At 43.0% G+C, this 19,606-nt stretch overlaps 1 protein-coding gene across 1 annotated transcript in view; it reads right to left on the bottom strand.

The window, feature by feature from the left end:
- Window positions 1-19,606, bottom strand: part of ush2a (Usher syndrome 2A (autosomal recessive, mild)) — a 192,936-nt gene that overhangs the window by 63,012 nt on the left and 110,318 nt on the right. The window contains exons 49-61 of the mRNA XM_070986267.1: window positions 16,282-16,946; window positions 15,802-15,971; window positions 15,545-15,711; window positions 15,272-15,360; window positions 11,620-11,954; window positions 9,607-9,762; window positions 8,903-9,066; window positions 8,490-8,699; window positions 5,806-6,008; window positions 5,613-5,725; window positions 4,876-5,104; window positions 3,550-3,718; window positions 3,206-3,427 (exon numbers count right to left, since the gene is read on the bottom strand). Of these exons, the coding sequence (XP_070842368.1) occupies window positions 3,206-3,427; window positions 3,550-3,718; window positions 4,876-5,104; window positions 5,613-5,725; window positions 5,806-6,008; window positions 8,490-8,699; window positions 8,903-9,066; window positions 9,607-9,762; window positions 11,620-11,954; window positions 15,272-15,360; window positions 15,545-15,711; window positions 15,802-15,971; window positions 16,282-16,946 (2,892 nt within the window). The remainder of the gene's footprint in view (window positions 1-3,205; window positions 3,428-3,549; window positions 3,719-4,875; window positions 5,105-5,612; window positions 5,726-5,805; window positions 6,009-8,489; window positions 8,700-8,902; window positions 9,067-9,606; window positions 9,763-11,619; window positions 11,955-15,271; window positions 15,361-15,544; window positions 15,712-15,801; window positions 15,972-16,281; window positions 16,947-19,606) is intronic.

The following is a 19,606-nucleotide window of genomic DNA, read 5'->3' as shown; positions in this document are numbered from 1 at the left end:
TGATGCAAAAATGGTGGAGCTGGGTGGAGCTGAGGTTGGCTGAATGAAGCCTCGTTGCTGAAACCTAGTGGCTAGCTATCACTCAAAGTGACCATGCCCATAATTGTGCATAACTTTAAGCATTAATATAATTTATATGAGAGAGTTACATGAAAATTCATCACCTGAACAGTTGTCATGAATAGGGAAAACAGCCATTTGTTTGTACCAGGCTGTAAACATGGCTATTGCTGATATAAAACTGGGATTTTTAATATGGTAATCTATGGGAATTGGCCTGCTTTTAGAGCCAGCCTCCAATGGCCATTTGAGGAATTGCAGTTTTTGGCACTTCCATGTTTATTTTTCAGCCACGGAGGTTGCCGTATGCTAACAACCGAAGAAAATAATAAGAGGTAAAAATAAAAGAAATTTTCCATCAAGTAATCACAAACTCACTTCAAAACTTAAAATTAGCCAGAGAGCAGGGTGAGTAGGTGTTGAGGGTTGGGTGGGTAGGACTGATGCCAACTTACATTATATTGAGTGAGAACAATGACAACTCATTTGCTCAAGTTTTTCAATGATGTTATACTCAAATAAAAATTTACAAGAGCACTTTCCACGGGCTCAGCTTTGTGTTTGTCTCGTGTGTTTCTGTGGGACAGGCTGGGTGAGTTAATGTTTCTGACCCTGTTTTTTTTTTTGTTTGTTTGAAACAGTCCAGCTCTGAATACACAAAGGTGTGCTGCATGTTTTTGACGCGTGTACATGTGCATGAAATTCTGTGTGTATACACATGCATGTTTTCTTGTGAGTGTGTGTGCTTGTTGTTGTGTTTGTGTGTGTTTACATGCACATGTGCATGCACACCAGTCTGTGTATCTGTTGCCAGACGGCTGTCTCCTGGCATTGCTGTTCCCCTGCAGTGTGTGTGTATGGTTGTTGACAGTGTGGACGGTAATGTGTGATAGATCGCACTTCAGGGACCCCATAATCACATCAGCCTAACCTAGTCTATCAGCTGGGCACAATGGGATACCCTTCACTCCTCCTTTAATCTGCTCCATCTAGCTCTTCACCACTCTTCTGTTCTCCCCGTTTTTTTCTCTCACTTACTTTCCTTCTCTCTGATTCTGTTCTTTGATGCATATTTTACAATCTTTAAATTTTCTTTTCTTCTCCTTCTTTTCTTCTATTTGTTCCATCTTTCTTTCTTTTTTCTTTCCGTCTGTCTTTGTTTCATTCTGTCTGTCTCATTCTGTTTCTTTCTGTTCTCATTATTTTAATTTGCCATTTTTTCTTGCAATTTAAATTTTTATTCAAATGTATCGTACTGTTTATTACTGCTGATTGCATTTTATTTGTAGTCTTCTCTACATTTCTTTCTCTCACTTTTCCCATTTTTGTTATAGTTTGTATTCATTTCTACGATGTAACATAATTTGATGGAACGTTATTATTGATTTTCAATGGAATGTGCACATAAGCAATCTGTAATCATCTCACTCGTTCTTCCTTTCTTTCTATTTTTCTTTCTTTCACATATCTGTCTCTCACTATCATAAAAAATACAAAACCTTGGTCATGGTGAGAGGCAGCAATGAGAGTGAGTGGTGCCAAGGTTAAGTAGCCTATCCTATAATAGGTGTTGCTGTGTGCATGTTGTGTGTGTGAGTGTGAGTGTCTTGAAACAGACGTGTGGGGTCGAGGTTGCATAGCCGGCCCCAGGGCTCCCCGACAGTGCAGTGCACCCGGCAAATGGCCCTTAGCCTTGCTAGCGCCGCTAGCCCTACGATCCATCATACCATATGTTCTCAATGGGGAAGCTAACGCTAATGACTGATGAGTGGATGGGAAGGGGGTGCATAAAGAAAGGGAGGGGGGAAGAGTAGGGTGAGGAGGAAAGGAGGAAGAAAAGGTGGTGGGAGGAGAGAGGAGGAGCAAGAGGCTAGAGGAAGAAGCAGAGGAGGGTGTGAAACAAGTTGAGGAAAAGTAACAAAGAACATGACAAAGGAGAACAGGAAATGTGTAATACATAACGGAAGATGGAGAGGATGAGGAGGTGGGGAGCATATGCACTCCTTGGGAGGCCACCTCAAATGAAGGATGGCCATATAGCCTGCTCAGCTGGAACAGAAAGGAGGATCTACTAGCGGAGAAGAAAAGGAAACAGATGAGACAAAACAAGTAAAAAACTCTCAAATTATATGTCAAAGCAAATTGACAAACATTAATCTGTACTTGAGATCAGAGTTTGACTGATTTGTGACTCTCTTAAAGACGGAAATTACATAAAAAGACATGTTGGAAAGACAAAAGCAGGACAATATTTTTGTAATAAGAAAGAGTAACAAATAACAGCCATGAAGTCAAAAATGTTTGAATTCAAAGTATTGTTTTTATGAAACTTTTTTGTCAGCATGCATGTATTTTTGTGTGGAAAAGGATCTTGTATACGAGTGTGTTAGTGTGTGTCTGTGTGTTTGCGGAGAGGCTAATGGAGTACTATAGGTCTGTCCATATGGGGCCATTGTTTATGTGTGATGAATAGAGTCCACGTGTCTGTCTCTGGCACTCAACACTAAGCGAACCCTGCCGAGGGCACCCTGTTGACTCTGTGTGTGTGTTTGTGTGTATGTGTGGGTGCGTGTAATATGTCTATATGTGTGAAAGTGTGTGTGTGTGTGTGAGTGTGTTTGTGTGAAGGAGGGAGAATGAGTGTGTATTTATCCTGCTGTGTGCTTGGCAGTGCCCTCAATGGTGCCATCCCGAGTGTGTTTCATCATCATCTGCCATGACAAAGATGTCTAATGACACACACATACAACCACACTCGCACATACACACGAGCGCACGGTCCCATCTGTGCCATGGTATCCGGGTGCTTTGGGACACTGCGGGAGAGGAAGAAAGGGAAACGACCCCACGTTCCTGCACCATGTGTCTACCTCAACCCTCTTTGCTTTACTCTCTTCTCCTGATATTTTCCCTCCATAAACATGAAGAAGTCACCAGGTAACTGACAAACTACTTTTTTGTTGCTTTCTTACTGATTAGATTGTACAATAATCATCAAACTTCACCCAGTGTGCTCTCATTGTTGGGCAAAAGACTAAATTCAGTGCAGAATCTCTTTGTTTTCTCTCTGCTATCAAAATATGACAATATCATAGCAACAGTGAATGCTAGTTTATGTTTGTATCAGTGTGTTTCCTTCACTCGCCTGGGATGTATGCATGCACTTCCCCCTTCTCAGCATCACCGCAGCACACCACACCATCATCCACAATGCGGCCTCCACAGCACTGGACCCCATAGCCATCATGGAGGCTCCCACTACAGCAGAGCTGGCCGCCTTTCATGGAGTAAGGAACCCCCCCACAGCAGCTGTCACCCAGCCCCACTGAGACTCGGCCCAGCGAGTGGTCAGGACAGCAGTTTTCATCTACAAAGACAAGGACAGATGAAGGAAACGCTTGGACAACATGGTAATGGGGTCGACTCCAGCCAAGTAGAAAAGAGCAAATTCCATTTGAGTGTAAACATATGAAGTGATTAGAAACTCACTGGTTTTTACATGAACGTAGTACCCTCCACAGCACTGGTGGTCAGGGAGAGCTGGGAGCAGTTTGCCATTGCAGCACACTGGATTGGAGGAATTTCTCACACTCAGATAACTGCCCTCACAGCAATGATGATGAGGTTTCTTTGTGTACAACAGTCCACTGCAGCAAACCTGGTTGACATACAATTGCACACACATATGAGAATTTGACCATTCAGACGATTGTTACTATGTTAGGCTGCACTCCCTAAAGTGATTGTTTTAGGGGTTCTACTAGCTTGTTTCCATCTCTTACCATTATGCAATTATTAGCAGTAGGTGGTGCCAATTCTCCAGTCAGAAAACCCTTAGGTTGAAAAAAAATGTAGAAAACACGCTGGAATTGTGACATTTCTGTTTGTTTCACATATTAAAGTGAGGAACGTTACTTCAGATCTGCGTGGAACCATGAGGAGACATTTTAATCTGCAGCTTATTTGTCTTGTCTTGGATCAAAAGCAGCTGATAAGTCATATTGAGTTAAATGTTCGCCACATCTGAACTGTGTGAACATCTCCCATTAAGAGCATTAACTCTTTTTTTCGGAACATTTGTGAACCATTTGTGTTGTAAACTTGTACATACAACTTGTGTATGTATGTACATGAGTGTGCTCCATCTAAGCATGTCAAGGTGTGTGTGTATTTGTATGTGTGAGCTTTAAATGTTGTTACTGTTTGAGCCATTGGTGCGGTGGGAATAAATGTATGGCAGATTCACTGTGCCAACTTGGCTGGCTTTCCATGACACAAGGATGGAAATGAATGCAGATGACAAGTAATCTGTTTAGAGAAATTAATCACTGAGAGGAGGAGCATGCATCCCACATCCATTGCGTGTGTTCAGAAGAGGAAATGTGAGAGTGTGTGTTTGTCTGCTGGTCTCTATGTTTCTGTTACTGAGTGTGTGCGTGTGTGTCGGAGGGCTGGTGACTAATATCCTGAGGGAGTACACAGCAACTACGTATTCTGCACTTCAGATGAGCAGCCAAAGCCAAGACCCTGGACTTCTATCTTGGCTTACACATTGCTGTTGTTGTATAGTGAAGGTTTCAACGATTACTCATTCAGTTCTAGTGAAAAGAAGCTCTCACATTTTGGTGAAAAGGGCAGGGGAGAGAGAAAGGATTGTAGCAGAAGAAAGATGAAAGCATATTAATTTTATTTATTTTTTTTTTAAAAGCATCATTCTCAATACATCTGGATCATCATGTGTGTTATGAAGTTTATCCCACAGCTTCTTCAAACAGAACAAATAAATTAAATACCAAATAACCACAACATAATCACCTGAATGTCAGGATGGAAGCATGACGTCCCACACACAGCATGACTGGCAGGACACTGCAGGTAGGAACATCTGAACTTTACAGGACCTGCAGCTGCTGACTCTTCCCCCAAAGATGATGTGACCCCTGTCGACCCAACGGCACACGACCTCAGGGTCCGTCTTAATACCTCATAACCCAGCATGATACCACTGGGTCTGCCTGGGCGGGACCAGTCCAACCTCACCACCCTGAGAGAGAGAGAGAGAGAGAGAGAGAGAGAGAGAGAGAGAGAGAGAGAGAGAGAGATGGGTGTATATTCTCCTTCACAGTCCTTTCACACTACCGTGAAACACACGTAAACTTTGTCAAGCCCAAGCACACACAGATGCATTCGTGCATGGTTAATTGCTGACAAAGTTGAGTTACAGTGTCAGGGTGTGTGTGTCTTTATACACTTCTCACTATTGATTTTCCTCTTTTTTTTCTATCTCTGACATCTTTGGCAGGGGGAAGACCTGTGTAGTAACACGCAGAGTTACAACTTCCACAGCCTCCCAGACGGAAAAGAAGCCACAAATCACCACTTTCTCTGCAACTGTAAGATTTGCAACGTTGTTATTTAGGTCAAATGTGGGAAGAGGAGAAAGCAACCTCCATGTAAGCCTACTACATTTCATGGTGAATACATAATGCATATTCTCTGGGTGAAAGCTGAAGAATAACTGAAAAAGTATTTGCAATACAACTCTGTATTACCTGGGAGTGATGACTTGCGCATGTGGCGTGCCCAGGTCAGCAGGCAGGTCCTCTACAGTAGTTGTCTGAGTCACATTACTGCGCACACATGCGTACACAGTACACACCTCCACCTGAAATACACAAACACACACAGCATGATGCACATGTTTGTGTGTCTGCTGTGCATGTCTGCTTCTGTTTGTGTGTGTACCTGTAAGTTGTAGACAGTAAAAGGCAGCAAGCCCCCCAGCAGGTAAGACCCTGAGCTGTTGTCTACACTGCCATGAAGACGGCCATTAACATAGATGTAGTAGCCAGTAACTGCTCCATTGGGCCGTAGAGGAGGGAGCCAGAGCACACGCACTGTGCTGCTGTTAACTGGAACCACCTCTGGGGCGGACATCCCTTCTGGCTCTGAGGCACATGTGAGAACAGTGACTTGTTTCATTCTTACAGAACAACAAAATCTTTTACAGCTTCAGCTTAGACATGTTCATCTACAAACTTACATGTCTGAGTTGTGGTACAGAACCAGTGTTCTCAACATGTAAGCTAATGTAAGAACAGAGCTGCAAGAGACACGCAAACTTTTCATAGATCAAACATCAGCACATCGTCCCACACTTGACAGGTGTACAGCATGTGTGTGTGTGTGTGTGTGTGTGTGTGTGTGAGAGAGAGAGAGAGAGGGAGAGAGATAGAAATACACACATAGACACATAGAGCTCATAGACACGTGGCTGTGTATACAGCACGACAGAAAGAACCTGTATATTTGTGTGTGAGAGACACAGAAACAGAGGCCATGTGTTGGTGTGCATATAAAGGTGTGAGCTTGTGTGTTGGGGAGGGAAGGAGACCACTTGTGTGTGCAGTATTGGGTTGATAATGCTTATATAGCAGCTAATGAAATGTAGAGCACTGGGTTGGGTTTAGATAAGTGCATTGGCAGCAAATGAACTGGGTTAACTTCTCTTAGCTGAGTGCATTTTCACTAGGAATAATAAATTGATTCTGTATGATCAGCTCACTTTCTTGACTTTTTCTCTGTCTTGTAGGTGATGGCGAATCTCTTTCTGAGATACAGCTATGGTCATTAATATATCATGCTAGCCTATAGGAAATGATTTACAAATGCAGAGGCAAAAGGAGGGAGTGAATGACAGAGGCAGTGAAGGACGCAGGGAAATCTGACAAATAGAGGACAAGTGAGAGTTAATCTGTGAAAGAAGTTATACAGGCAGTGAGCAAAGAGCGGGAGTAAGAACTTAGAATAATGCTAATATAACTGTACATTTTCTTTGAATGACAATGGAGATCAAGTTGTAAGTGAGAAAAAGAACCAAACACAGAGGAGGAGAATATGAGAGATGGTGTGTGAGACAGGTAATCATACAGACTCCATCTATTATTGTAAGTGAAAATGCACTCAGCTTAGAGAAGTTAACCCAATTCATTTGCTGCCAATGCACTTACCTAAACCCAACCTACTGCTCTACATTTCATTTACTGCAGGATGGCATTATCAACGCAATACTGCACACTGAGCCTCTTTCACTCACTCACTCACGCACACACATGCACACACATGCACACACACACACACACACACACAGACACGCAGATTTTTCTTGCCAATTAGTCCTGATGTTGGCATTGCCCTATAGATTGCAGGCCATGTTGGATGGTTGGTAGGGTTGAGCTGCATTAGTTAAAATACATTTGGCCTTGTGTGTGTGTGTGTGTGTGTGTGTGTGTGTGTGTGTGTGTGTGTGTGTGTGTGTGTGTGTGTGTGTGTGTGTGTGTGTGTGTGCGCACTCTTATAGCTGTAAAATAATGAAATTACCTCCAGAGCCCTCTCAGTTAAACGAGCCGTGCTTTGCCTTTAGCACCTAATGATTTTCTAATGTTTTTAATGCACTTTTTATTATACTGCTCAGATTAGAGAGAAAGAGAGGCCTCTGACATATGATTATACTGAAAAAGAAAGAGAACCACGAGGAGGAAAAGAGACAGAGCAATGGGCAGAAAGAGGGACAGAGAGGGATATGGAGACGGATAGAAAACAACAGACAGAGTGAGTGGCCTCTGACACATGATGACATAGAGTGATTTGAAAGATAACCCTCAAATGCTGGGAGACTGTGCTGAGAGCTGGAAAGGGAAATGGAGAGAAAAGTCGTGATGACAGTTGGATAACCTGTGCAATTCATAGCTAAAGATAGTAAAAGCTGACCCTGCCTGAAAAGGGAAATACCAGTAGATCAGAGAACTGATGTACTTTGTTCATATTCTACTTAATACACTCTCTCAAAGCTCCAGATTTTACATCCTGATAAAAGAGCTTCAGCTGTTCATTTTACAAATATGAACAGATTATGCAGAGACAGCTAAAGCTGCGAGAACAGATGAGGCTTCATTAAAACGGTGCACTGTAATGATGTCATTGCATATTTTGGTGGTATTTTCAACATAAAGGACAGATACAATTTCATTCATTTCCAGATAGATTTTTTTTCCAATATCTAATTTAACTTTTTACAAAAGATTAAGTGATGTATTGTAACTGTATTATAAAGTACAGTAATCATAGCCTGCATAAGACATTGGAATGGCCATGTCTGCTGCCTTGTTAGAGCGTATGGCTGTGTGTGGAGCCAATAAGCATTTTACAACACCTTAAATCTGCCATACACACACACTTCGTATTGATTTCATGCCTCACTACATGATGTGTTTAACATCTCCTGTGAAGCAGCAGAGTTGCAAAGAATCGCGCATTAACACAGACACACCTTTGTTGGATGTACTGAATTTACGTACAGTACATGACACACATTGTAAACAATTTCTAAGATCAGTTGTTGGCCAAAAATCACACAAATATACACATACCTCCATCGTCTGTGGTGACGTTAACTACTGCCTTAGTTGTATTATGTGCTCCGTTGGACACCTGTAATGACACCAGATATGTGGTACTGGGCCAAAGGTCACTTATCACTGTGGAGATGATCTCAGGGGGCAAAGCCAAGATTTGACTTGACTGGGCAGACTCTACTGTCAGAAAGTAAGCTTCCACCTCCCCCTGCAGGTCCTGCAAAGCTGAGAAAGAAACAAAGAGAGAGGGATGACAGTGAGAGAGCAGCTGAAAAAAAAACTGAATTTTGAGTCTCTATTTTAACTTTCGGTGAATTGTAATGTCACAGAGCAATCATGATAGAATATATAGCCATGAAAGACCTTCGCTGGGCAGACGGTGTGTGTTTGGAGTGTGTGTGTGTGTTTAAGAGGGACAGTAATCTTACAGGGTTGTGTCCAGTTGACCTGTGCAGCAGTGTGATTGATGGCATGGGCAGACAGAGACGGAGGGTGGTGGGGAACCCCCGCCATGGTCACCGCAGTAACAATCTCTCCAGAGGAATAGCCCATGTCATTATGTACCACTAACTGGTACTGGTAACGGGTGAACCTGTTAAGAGACAACAAAGATTTTTGACAAGAGGGCGACACTATGTTTCACTTACCTTGTGAAATAACACATGTATAACACAGACATACTCCTACTTAAACTATACCGACTTAAACTGTAAATCAAACCTGTTTTGATGGAATTAAGAGAAATAACAGATACAACATTGATGCTCAATAAATTTATTCACACTAAATTTGCTAATATGGTGGCTTCCTGCAAAGTGAAAAGTGCTGACACGTTCAAAAGTTTGTCAGTTTACTACTTGAATAAAGCACAGTAGAGACACAATTCCCGAAAAGAGTACACCCAGAGCCGTTTAGCAAGCAAAGAGGGAAAAAAAAAATTGCTTCCACCAAGTGCCAAACTGAGATTAGGGGACGCTGTGTGAAAAACAATTTAATTCTTTGGGATATTTGCTTAATGTATCTTTGAGCGGTATTAAAAGATCGGCATCAGCGGCAGCTCGCCGATCGGCTCTGCACACACGGTTTGCTGCGGCGCCAGCGTTTGCTCTAGAGCTCATTTCAGTAATCTCACCTGCTTAGGCCTTTATCTTGGTAGAACAATTTGGTGCCGGAGTAAACATGGAGCCAGCGATGGAGATCTTCAGAGGGGGGAGGGAACATGGCTGTTACCGTGGGGACCGCGGTGATGGCCAGGGGCTGGTGGGTTTTACGTCTGAGCAACTTGTATCTGAAGGGGAAATTTGAATAAAAGAAAACACACACATGGTTGGATGTTTAGGAATGCATTAACACACAACACGTGTCCACAAATGCACCAATATGAGCACGCACCCACATGGAAATGCCTGCATACACACGCATGCATAAAGACACACAACCACACACACAATTTTCAACTGACTCTTCTCCTTATCGCTCATTTCCTCCTCTTCTGCTGTTTTTCATCATCTCTATTCTTTTGCGTTCACTGTATCTCACCCCTCCCTCCCGACGTCCCTCCCTCAGTTGTTTTTTTCTGCAGGGTTTGTGTTTTCCTCTCCCCACAGTGATGCTAATTTCTGCTGTAATCAGAAGAGAAGGGCTTAATGCCGCCTTTTAACCAACCCACTTAGACAAACACACAGAGCTGAGCAGAGCAGAACAGAGAGACGGGCTCATGCATTTTAATCGCCTGCCAGGAAAATGGACCTTTATTTTAGGCCTAATCTCCGGCAGAGTAGAACAGGACGGAACAAAACGGACCAGAATGTGCATTAGGACTGAGAAAACACTGATTAAAAAATGCACAACACTTAGCTCATTACCAGGGCACTCATGTTAGCGGCTTGTTAACGTGTTCCTATCTGCTTCCTTGTTTGCTTACATTTTCCAGTAACAACTGAACATCTGCAGAATGTGTCTCTCAATAACAACCTGCTGGAGATTTGGAGTCTTGGCTGCTGGTTTCTAAAGCTGAGCTGCAGCTAATGACTATAAACGCAGGGTCAGATCAGATACTGTAAAGTTATGATGGTTACACAGATTGTCTTCATGATTAGTGTTGGATTTTATATGCGCATTTTCTTGTATAGAACTATTAAAAACTTTCTTCTTCAATTCCTACCACAACCAGAGAGCCACAGAGGCTATTTTTTGGTTGTATGTATTTTGACAGCAGTTACGTATGACCGCTCCATAATGGGAATGTTAACTGAATCATATTTTGACGTGGTGGAAATTCCAAGAATATTCCCACCAAACAATACACACGACTCATCATCCCTCCTCTGCCACTTTGAACTTTCTGTACTTTCCTCGTTTGCACACAAGTTCAGACTGCAGATGGGCCAATGCAATTATTTTAGAGCTGCAACTAACGATTGCTGTCCTCTATTTTCTTGATTAATCGATCTTTTTTTTGGTCCAAAAATGTAAGAAAATTGGGAAAAATGTAAAATCAGTATCTCCCAAAGCAGAAGGTGACATCCTAAAATGTCTTATTTTGTTCAAAATCTAAAGATATTTAGTTTACTGTCATAGATGAGTAAAGAAAACATTAACTTTCAAGAAGCTGGTTTTTCTATTTCTTAATTTTTTTTCTTACAAAACGTAAAATTATTTTATCAATAGATGTTGGTTGTTGTGCATTTTAAATTTTGTGTGATGCAGCATAATTCTGTCTAAATGTTATGTGCAACATTACTAACACAATTTTGACTTAGCCAGTCAATGGAATGCAGTTGCTGAAGAACACTGGTAGTTTTGTCCATGACTGCATTAGGGTAAAGTAATCTGATTACAGTAAAGCATGTTGCTCCAATCACTGGATGCATTTTCATTACAAACCACATTTTAGTCCCTAATCTCTTGTCAATTTAATTTCCTCAGAGGATTCTTGTGGCACTAGTGTGACTATTGGTGACAAGTACTTGCAATACTAGATAACTGCAATATTGATGAGAAAGAAAAACAGAAGAATTTGTCTGTGATGGTTTATCTTTGGAGTCTTACCAGTATACCTTCAACTTAAAGTCAGCAAGCCCAGCAGTCTAAGACTCATATATGGTCACACAAAGCCATGATTTATGTTTAATATCCATGTTACCTGATGTTAGGTCCATTAGGCCTGCTTGGTGGTTGCCAGGAAATGGCCAGGAAAGACTCACTGACTGCCACTATGGACAGTGGTTCAAGGCCTTCGGGGCTTGTGGGTAAGGTAGTAACTGGAGTGGGCAGGCTTTCTGTACATCCTCCAACATGTCCACCACCCACAGAACACGCCAACAGGGTGATACTGTAGTTTGTGTATGGGATGAGGTCCGTTATTGTAATGTTGAGTTCAGAAGCATTTCCACTGTCATGGAAGATGCGGGGCTCTGGGAGGCGGATCTCGTAGCCATGGATTTCTCCATTGGGAATAAGAGGAGGAGACCACGTGATCTGAAACAAAGTGTGTTAGATTTAGGTTCTGGGCTTTTCATCTAAAAAAAGAGTATTCAGAGAAAACTAAAGGTGTAGTTCACTTGATCCTTTCTAACTGTCCTGTCATTATCCCAGAAAAGTCATCTCAACGGTTGGCGGGACATTCTGAATGTTCTCGGCATGCTGAGGACAGCAGAAAGCTTTTAGATGGATGAACTACAGGAAATCATGGCGTTGTGTGTGTGTGTGTGTGTGTGTGTGTGTGTGTGTGTGTGTGTGTGTGTGTGTGTGTGTGTGTGTGTGTGTGTGTGTGTATGCGCGTGCAGAGCTTGCAGAGTGTGCTCATGCAAACACATACAGTAACAGCATCTGAGTGTCGATGCAGGTGTGGTCAGCTGAGTGCTGCCAATGCAATCATGTAGGTAGTATCCCTGTGTGCATACATCGCCACCTGTGTATGTGCAATGTATGGTGCTAGAATAGTCACTGTGTGCGCGTGTATGTGTGCATATGTGTGTGTACGTGTGTTCAACTCTCTTTTTGGAAAGATAACCTGACTTTGACTTGAGCAGAAGATTCCTTTCATCAAATTTGAAACAGGGTATACACAAACACACACAGACGCGCGCACATGCACAAACACCATGCTAAAATAATGAAAACGGCTGGTAATGGAATTGCTGCATGCAAACACAAAAGCTTGCCGTCGTTGAGCACTGCATCTGATTTGGAAACAGTTCAGTCTGTCAGCATTTCAGAGTGAAGATGAAGGTAACTGGCACACACACAAATGGTGACACACACACATACTTACAAATACACCCACAGTTCTACATGGTACACCTAAATTCAACAACTGCGCACATACACATACACACACCCCTGCGTTCATGTGCTGTGTGCTCTAAAACACTTAAGCACACAAACTGTCATGTACAATAACTGATCAGTTCACAGCTTGTTGAGACTTATGAGTTCAGGTGATTAAGTAGTCAATGTTGATGAGAGCATTATGAATGAACGTCAAGAATAATTATTCCTCATGCAACCTTGATATTCATTTAACAAGTGACACTGTGAGGTGATACAGGACACACACACATGCACACTCTGAGCCACACACACAGCCACATATGGGCAGGGTCATGTTGAGTTAGGTAGCTCATTTCCCAAAGTGCGTGTTGAGTGTGCTTTGTGGTGGAAGTCATTTACAGATTGAATAGCCTGATGTAATCTGGAGATGGTGAAGACAGCGGAGACCCCGGGCTGACACAGAGCACTGGGGCTAAGGCCAGTGCAGGATGTGCGCGTGTGTGTGCGTGTTTGTATCTGTGTTTACGTGTATATGAGTGAGAGTGAGAGACGGATGATAAAGTTTGTAGTGAGAGAGACTAGGTGTGTGTGTGTGTGTGTGTGTGTGTGTGTGTGTGTGTGTGTGTGTGTGTGTGTGTGTGTGTGTGTAAGGACTTAGTGTATGTGTCTCTATGCATCCATGCTATTGTGATCAGAAAAACTGAGAAAGTGTCAACCTCTGCAGCTGACAATACAATTCTACAATTTATTCGACTTTGAGTGTTAACAGATATTAAGGTAAATTTAGATTGATCTCTGGATATAAAGTGAAAATTGTGTTGTTTATGGTGGGTCACGGGTCTGGTAGTCTGACCCTATCTTTATCTGTGTCCCCGTCACTACATGAAACAACAACAACTGCTGAGCTATTAACCTATATAATGAAAATTGCAAGTTTTGTCAAAGATTTGCACTGTGCAATTATGCAGGCCTTACGCCGGGGCTCACCTCTCCACGTGCAAATGATCCCCCCAACGCTCTTTTGCACGGACACAGTCACTGTATGCTGACCTTAACACCACTCAAGATGACTATGACTGGTTTCAAGAAATAGAATGAAGCCAGAGCGTATTTTCACCCATACCAGAATGATACCGGTTCAGCCAGACCTTTCTCGTGTGCTGGCACAACGCTAAAATGAAGTGTGGAGATGTGGCTATGCGAGACTACAGATCCAAAGATGACCAAAATCAAATTAGTGGTTTAATTCACTAAAGTTTACCAATATGCCTTCAGCACAATTAACTAATTAACTAGCAGCTAATGCCAAACTATCTTGGCAGAGATAATGAGACTGAGAAACTAATGACTTCTAGCTGTGAATCACACTTACAATGAAGCACATACATACATTTAGAACAGTCGCAAGCATTACATTCTTTTGTACTAAACCTCTGTGATCTCATTTTGCTTTATTGCTTTGATTTCTTTCTACCATAGGTCAATACAAAACCTGAATTACAACAATCAATGTGCTGATCTTCATCCTTCACTGCATCGCACTCACATCACAAACTCCTCCACTCACACTCTGACAAAGCCAAAAGGACATTGTTAAAAACAGAGATGCTATCCTAATCAGAAAAACAGACATTCAGTTGACTTTGGCTGTGCTTTGATATCCTGACCAAGAGTATCGGTACATAAAAAGAGCACACAAGCAAATTGAAAAGAAAACAGGATAATGGGAGAGAGTGAATACCCCGATGAGCAAGGAGTGATATGGCAAAATGAACTGTTCAGAGAATGAAGGAGATACTCAAAATCCTCTGTGTTGTCAAGGTCAATTGGTAACCAGGAAGCAGCCTGCCTGTCTGTCCAATTAACAACAACCAGGAAGGAACACTTTCCCTCTCGGACCTGTGACCCCTAAAGCTGTGCTGCTGCAGAGATGACAGGGGCGGTTCTGAAATGATGACAGGCATTAGCATTTTTCTGCAGTTAGCATTAGTGCAGGGCTGTGAGTGCATGTGTGTGTGTGTGTGTGTGTGTGCACGTCTCTGTATGTGTGCATGCATACAATGTTGTCTCATTGGCTTTCATTGATAGGCCTTGATGTGGGATTAGCCACTAGTGGAACTTAACTCTGGCCCCTCCTTCAAAATGGCCGACAGGAAGGAAGCTGCCTCAGACAGGGTCACAGCCCCTCCCATTTTCTGAAGGGGACCTTGAGTTGAATGTTTTTCTTTCTCATTAAATCCCAAGATGGAGAGACAGAGGAATCAGTGTGACATTGCTTTGTCTTTCCTAATCTGAGTGAGATTCTCACTGAAGTTGCATTGCATATTTTGTGTATCTTCCATTTTAAGAATCTTTTTTAATTCTAAAAGCTCATTCTGAGATTCTGCAACGTTCTATCAGCTGAACATAATGGGAGATATTGTGATACACTATCAGTCATAGCAGTGCATGTGTTCTGCCATCCTAGATTTAAGAGGTTTTTAGTGAATGTGTGAGAATTTAGCTGAAAAAAGTGCCCGTACCTGAAGTGACTCTGGCCCCAAGATCTTCACCCTGGGTGGACCGAGCCCAGCTGGCCGAGAAGGTCTGGTTGTGATACTGACCCAGGGTCCTGCAAGTAGGTAACAATGTGTGGTTAAAGTTTCGACTGTGAAACAGCTAACATAGAATGTATTCATCTTCAATTTTAACACAAAGCAGGAATTTCCATAATGCCGGTCTAGTAAAAATGCAACATTCACACATCTCGGTCAGACTGGATTTAACTTCCATTAAGCCCATTATGATGGCCTTGCCTGTGGTGTTGCCAGCCTGATTATGGAGTACAAGTCGATACTGATAGCTAGTCCAGGGACTGAGAGCTGACGAAGAGTCCAGGAAGGAAAGAGGAGGAGGGTCTGGTGGGAGATGGCCCACTGTAGAGACTTGTTTGGTCCCAGCAACTCTGCGTTCAATCAGCCATCTACACTCAGCACAAGATACAGTGGAATTTATATACAAATCAGAGCGTTGCAGAGGAATTGAAGTGTATGTGTGTGTGATCATCTCTCACCGCTCCAGTGGTCCATTGCTCCTTTCTGGTGCACCCCAGGACAAGAGAACAGAGGTGGGGGTGTCAGAGTAAAGGTATGGTGCAGGGACACCTTCAGGGGGAGCTGCGAGGGTACGAAAGCTTGGAGACATCCCAGAAACTGAACAACCCACACTGGTGCACGCCTTCACCTAGACAGTTTCATAACATCACAATGTGATACGTGTTTCTAGCAGTTTTCTCTAGTCAGTAAATCACTAATCAATAATGATAAGAATAAATAAGTCTTTTTTTTCTGTTGTTATGTCTCAGCCCATAATCTCTAACTCTGGCATAATCAATTGCTTTGCTGCAATCAAGAGACATTTTGAAATTCAGTCTCATCAGTGACTGGAAACATGACTTACTTATTTACGTTTTCTGCATATGTTATGGATTGCTTAATATAATGTTTAATCAATATGGTACTGTATTGTATAGTATCATGCTAATGTATTGTACCTGGAGGCTGTAGGTCTGGTATGGCAGCAGGTCGAGGAAAGTGTAGCTCGTGGTGTTCCCCGGAACGGTGACTGATAGAGTAGATGGACTTGAATTTGAAGATGCAGTGAAGGAAGCAGAGATGGGGCTGTGGAAGAAGTCTTGTTTTAGAATAGGTTCAGTATTCGAGATGGGGGCGTTGTAGGGGCTTGGATTAACACTGTCAGTGGGTTCAGTGGGATAGAATGGAATGGAACTGGAGCCTTGGCTTGTGTTTCTTCCACGAGTGGACTCGATCTGGTTGTCTTCTGCAATACCAGGCCTCAAGCTAGACAAAGGGTCAGGGAGGAGAGTGGGTCTCGTGCCTTGGATTTTGCTCGAGCTGTCATTACTGCCTGTATCAGCAGTTGAAATGGAAATGTGTCTTGAGCCTGGGGTGACAAGACTGATTGTTGGTCTGAGGATATGACCAGAGTCAAGAGGTACACCGTCTGTGCTGGGCAGTAGGCTTGGGTTTGGACCTAAGCTGGAGTTGAGGGATGTGTTAGTGCTGGAGACCGAGCTGTGGCAAAGATAGAGGGTGTAATTGGTGATAATGCCGTTTGGTTGAGAGGGAGGAACCCAGATAATTGTTACACTTGTAGAATGGAGCGTTGATACAGCTGGAGTGTCCACTGGTCCTGGACCTGAAGAAAAGACAAATAAATAGAGTTAAGCAATAAATATACTCTTTGTGTGTGTGCTTTAAAAAGAGTTAGAGAAAAGAGAGGGGGATTTGTTCTGAAAAATTATTTGACAGGTAACATCAAAAATGACATCAGAAGGACAAAGGGTGATTTTGCCATCCCTATCCAAGGGATTAACATCGAAACTCTCTTCTCTCTCAATTTGTCCCCCACAGCAAACCAAGATTGTTTTGATGGATTTCTGCAGTACTAGTGAAGGAAATGTGTAGGCCAGGCTGGACTGCTGGGGAACACTGTAGCCCAACTTCACACTTTCTTTGATCTACAATGACATGATACACAAACACACACACATGCAAACACACTCATATGATACATGATTTTAGTATTTCCAAATGAGGGAAATAAGTGATAAGATGTATTGCGTTTATACATAACTTCAGTAACATTTAGTATAGTAGCATAGTATTTAGTAAGCTTCAGGTCAGGAGACCAAATTGATTGCAAATGCATCACAACACATCATTTTGCAAAACCACAGCTGTGGTCACAGAGAGCCAGCAGATTACTCATTTGGTTGTACTGTGTATTCACGTTCACTGCTGTTCTCAATGCCTGAGAGTGACTTCAACTCCTATGTCCAGAAGGCAAAATGATCCTAACAAGTATTAGAAGTATGCAGGCAGACAGAGATGCACATTAGAAGGCCACGGACACACACACACGGACACACACACACACACACACACACACACACACACACACAGACACACACACACACACACACACACACACACACACACACACACACACACACACACACACACACACACACACACACACACACACACACACACATGCGCGCAAGTGCGCACACATACAGTCCCATGATTTGCACATGTCCATGCACGCATAAGAACCTCCGCAGAACTAGTCAAAGGGATATTTCACTCCACGGTAGCTCATTTGAAGGTAATGCCCCCTCCACCCTCCTCCCCCCTCCTCCTCCCCCAGCATTTACATCCCACTGTACTGCTCCATAATGGACACACACAGACGCATGTCCATATACATAGACACACACTCTTCCTAACACACACCAACACCCACAAACACACACTCACAAGCCCACACCCACAGTGATGCAGTATAGCAGTAATGGTGCTGTGTGAAGGGCAAGCAGATCAAGGTGACTGAGCGGACTGAGGGAGCGTGCTGCGTCGCTAAGTGCTACCGCTAACCGCTAACGGCTTTCCCAGATGGCGGTGTGTGTGTGTGTGTGTGTGTGTGTGTGTGTGTGTGTGTGTGTGTGTGTGTGTGTGTGTGTAAGACAGAGACACAGAGAGAGACACACAGAGACAGAGAGAGAGTGAGAGAAGATGAGGAGATGAGAGTATGCATGCAGGACCACATGAGAGATAAAGTGTGTAAGCATGTGTATGTCAGCACACGTGCACATAAGACAGCGGTTGTGGAAGGATGTGTGTATTTTGCAGACAATCTACTAAACGATCAGCTTTACTTAACACAGACTGAGATGCCAACTAACATTCAGTTTTTGGCTCAGGATGCTCCAGTTCTCAAATGTTTTGTCTCATACTTGGATATTATTATGATCTTATGAAGTCGTCTGAGTAGCACTATTTTTAATCAATAAATTCAGATCTTCTGAAATTGCACTGATTGATTTGACACAAGAAAAGAAAGGGAAGCGAGAAAACTCTTTTAAAAACTTTTCATTTTCCAGAAAGTCTCGGTGTCGACCTCAGTGAGTTATCAAAGCAACTACGATTTTTCTCTGTGCTACTCAATTAGCCCCCCCCCCCCCCCCAAAAAAAACAAAACAAACTGGCATGAAGTTTGATCATGTGTGCACAAACACATAATATAATGTAGGAGGCACATCACAGATAAAGCCACGCAGATAACGCCACACAGATACATTAAGATGGCAGCTAGCCAGCCTCTCTCTCTCTCTCTCTCTCTCTCTCTCTCTCTCTCTCTCTCTCTCTCTCTCTCTCTCTCTCTCTCTCTCTCTCTCTCTCTCTCTCCCTCTCTCTCTCTCTCTCTCTCACACACACACACACACACACACACACACACACACACACACACACACACACACACACACACACACACACACACACACACACACACACACTTTTTCTCCTCCACCAATAAACAACAGCATAAAAACAGTGATGTAAAGCTTGGCTGATTTTACAAATCCAAAATGTTCCCACCAACAACCAATTTTTCCATCTATCTGTCTCCTTCTGTCTGTCCATCCATCTGTCTCTTCCTTCTTTCCTCTCTCTGACCCCTTCCTTCACTCTCCTCCACCACCTCTCTCTCATTTTCTTCTCCCTCCATTACGTGTGCTTTGTGCTGTAGTCTCTCTCCCTCTTTCCCTCCCTCTCTCGCTGGTCTCCCTGCTAAATAAACAATGCAGAGAGTTGACCTTTTGGGTTAACAGGTTTTTATGCTAGCTCTACTCAGCACTCAAACTGATTCAATTACCACCAAAGGTCCACTGAACCCCACGAATAACCAAGAAGCCCGTCTCCCTGCGTGACTATGTGCATACCTGCTGGCCGGTCTGCACTCTCATTCTTTGCAGAGGGTTGGGGTGTCTTTCTACCTGTTTGTCTAAGTAGACA

Source organism: Chaetodon trifascialis, chromosome 1 (genome assembly GCF_039877785.1).
Source record: "Chaetodon trifascialis isolate fChaTrf1 chromosome 1, fChaTrf1.hap1, whole genome shotgun sequence".
Taxonomy (NCBI): Eukaryota; Metazoa; Chordata; class Actinopteri; order Chaetodontiformes; family Chaetodontidae; genus Chaetodon; species Chaetodon trifascialis.
Note: the sequence above shows the minus strand (reverse complement) of the source record. Positions and strands in the feature narration are given on the sequence as shown.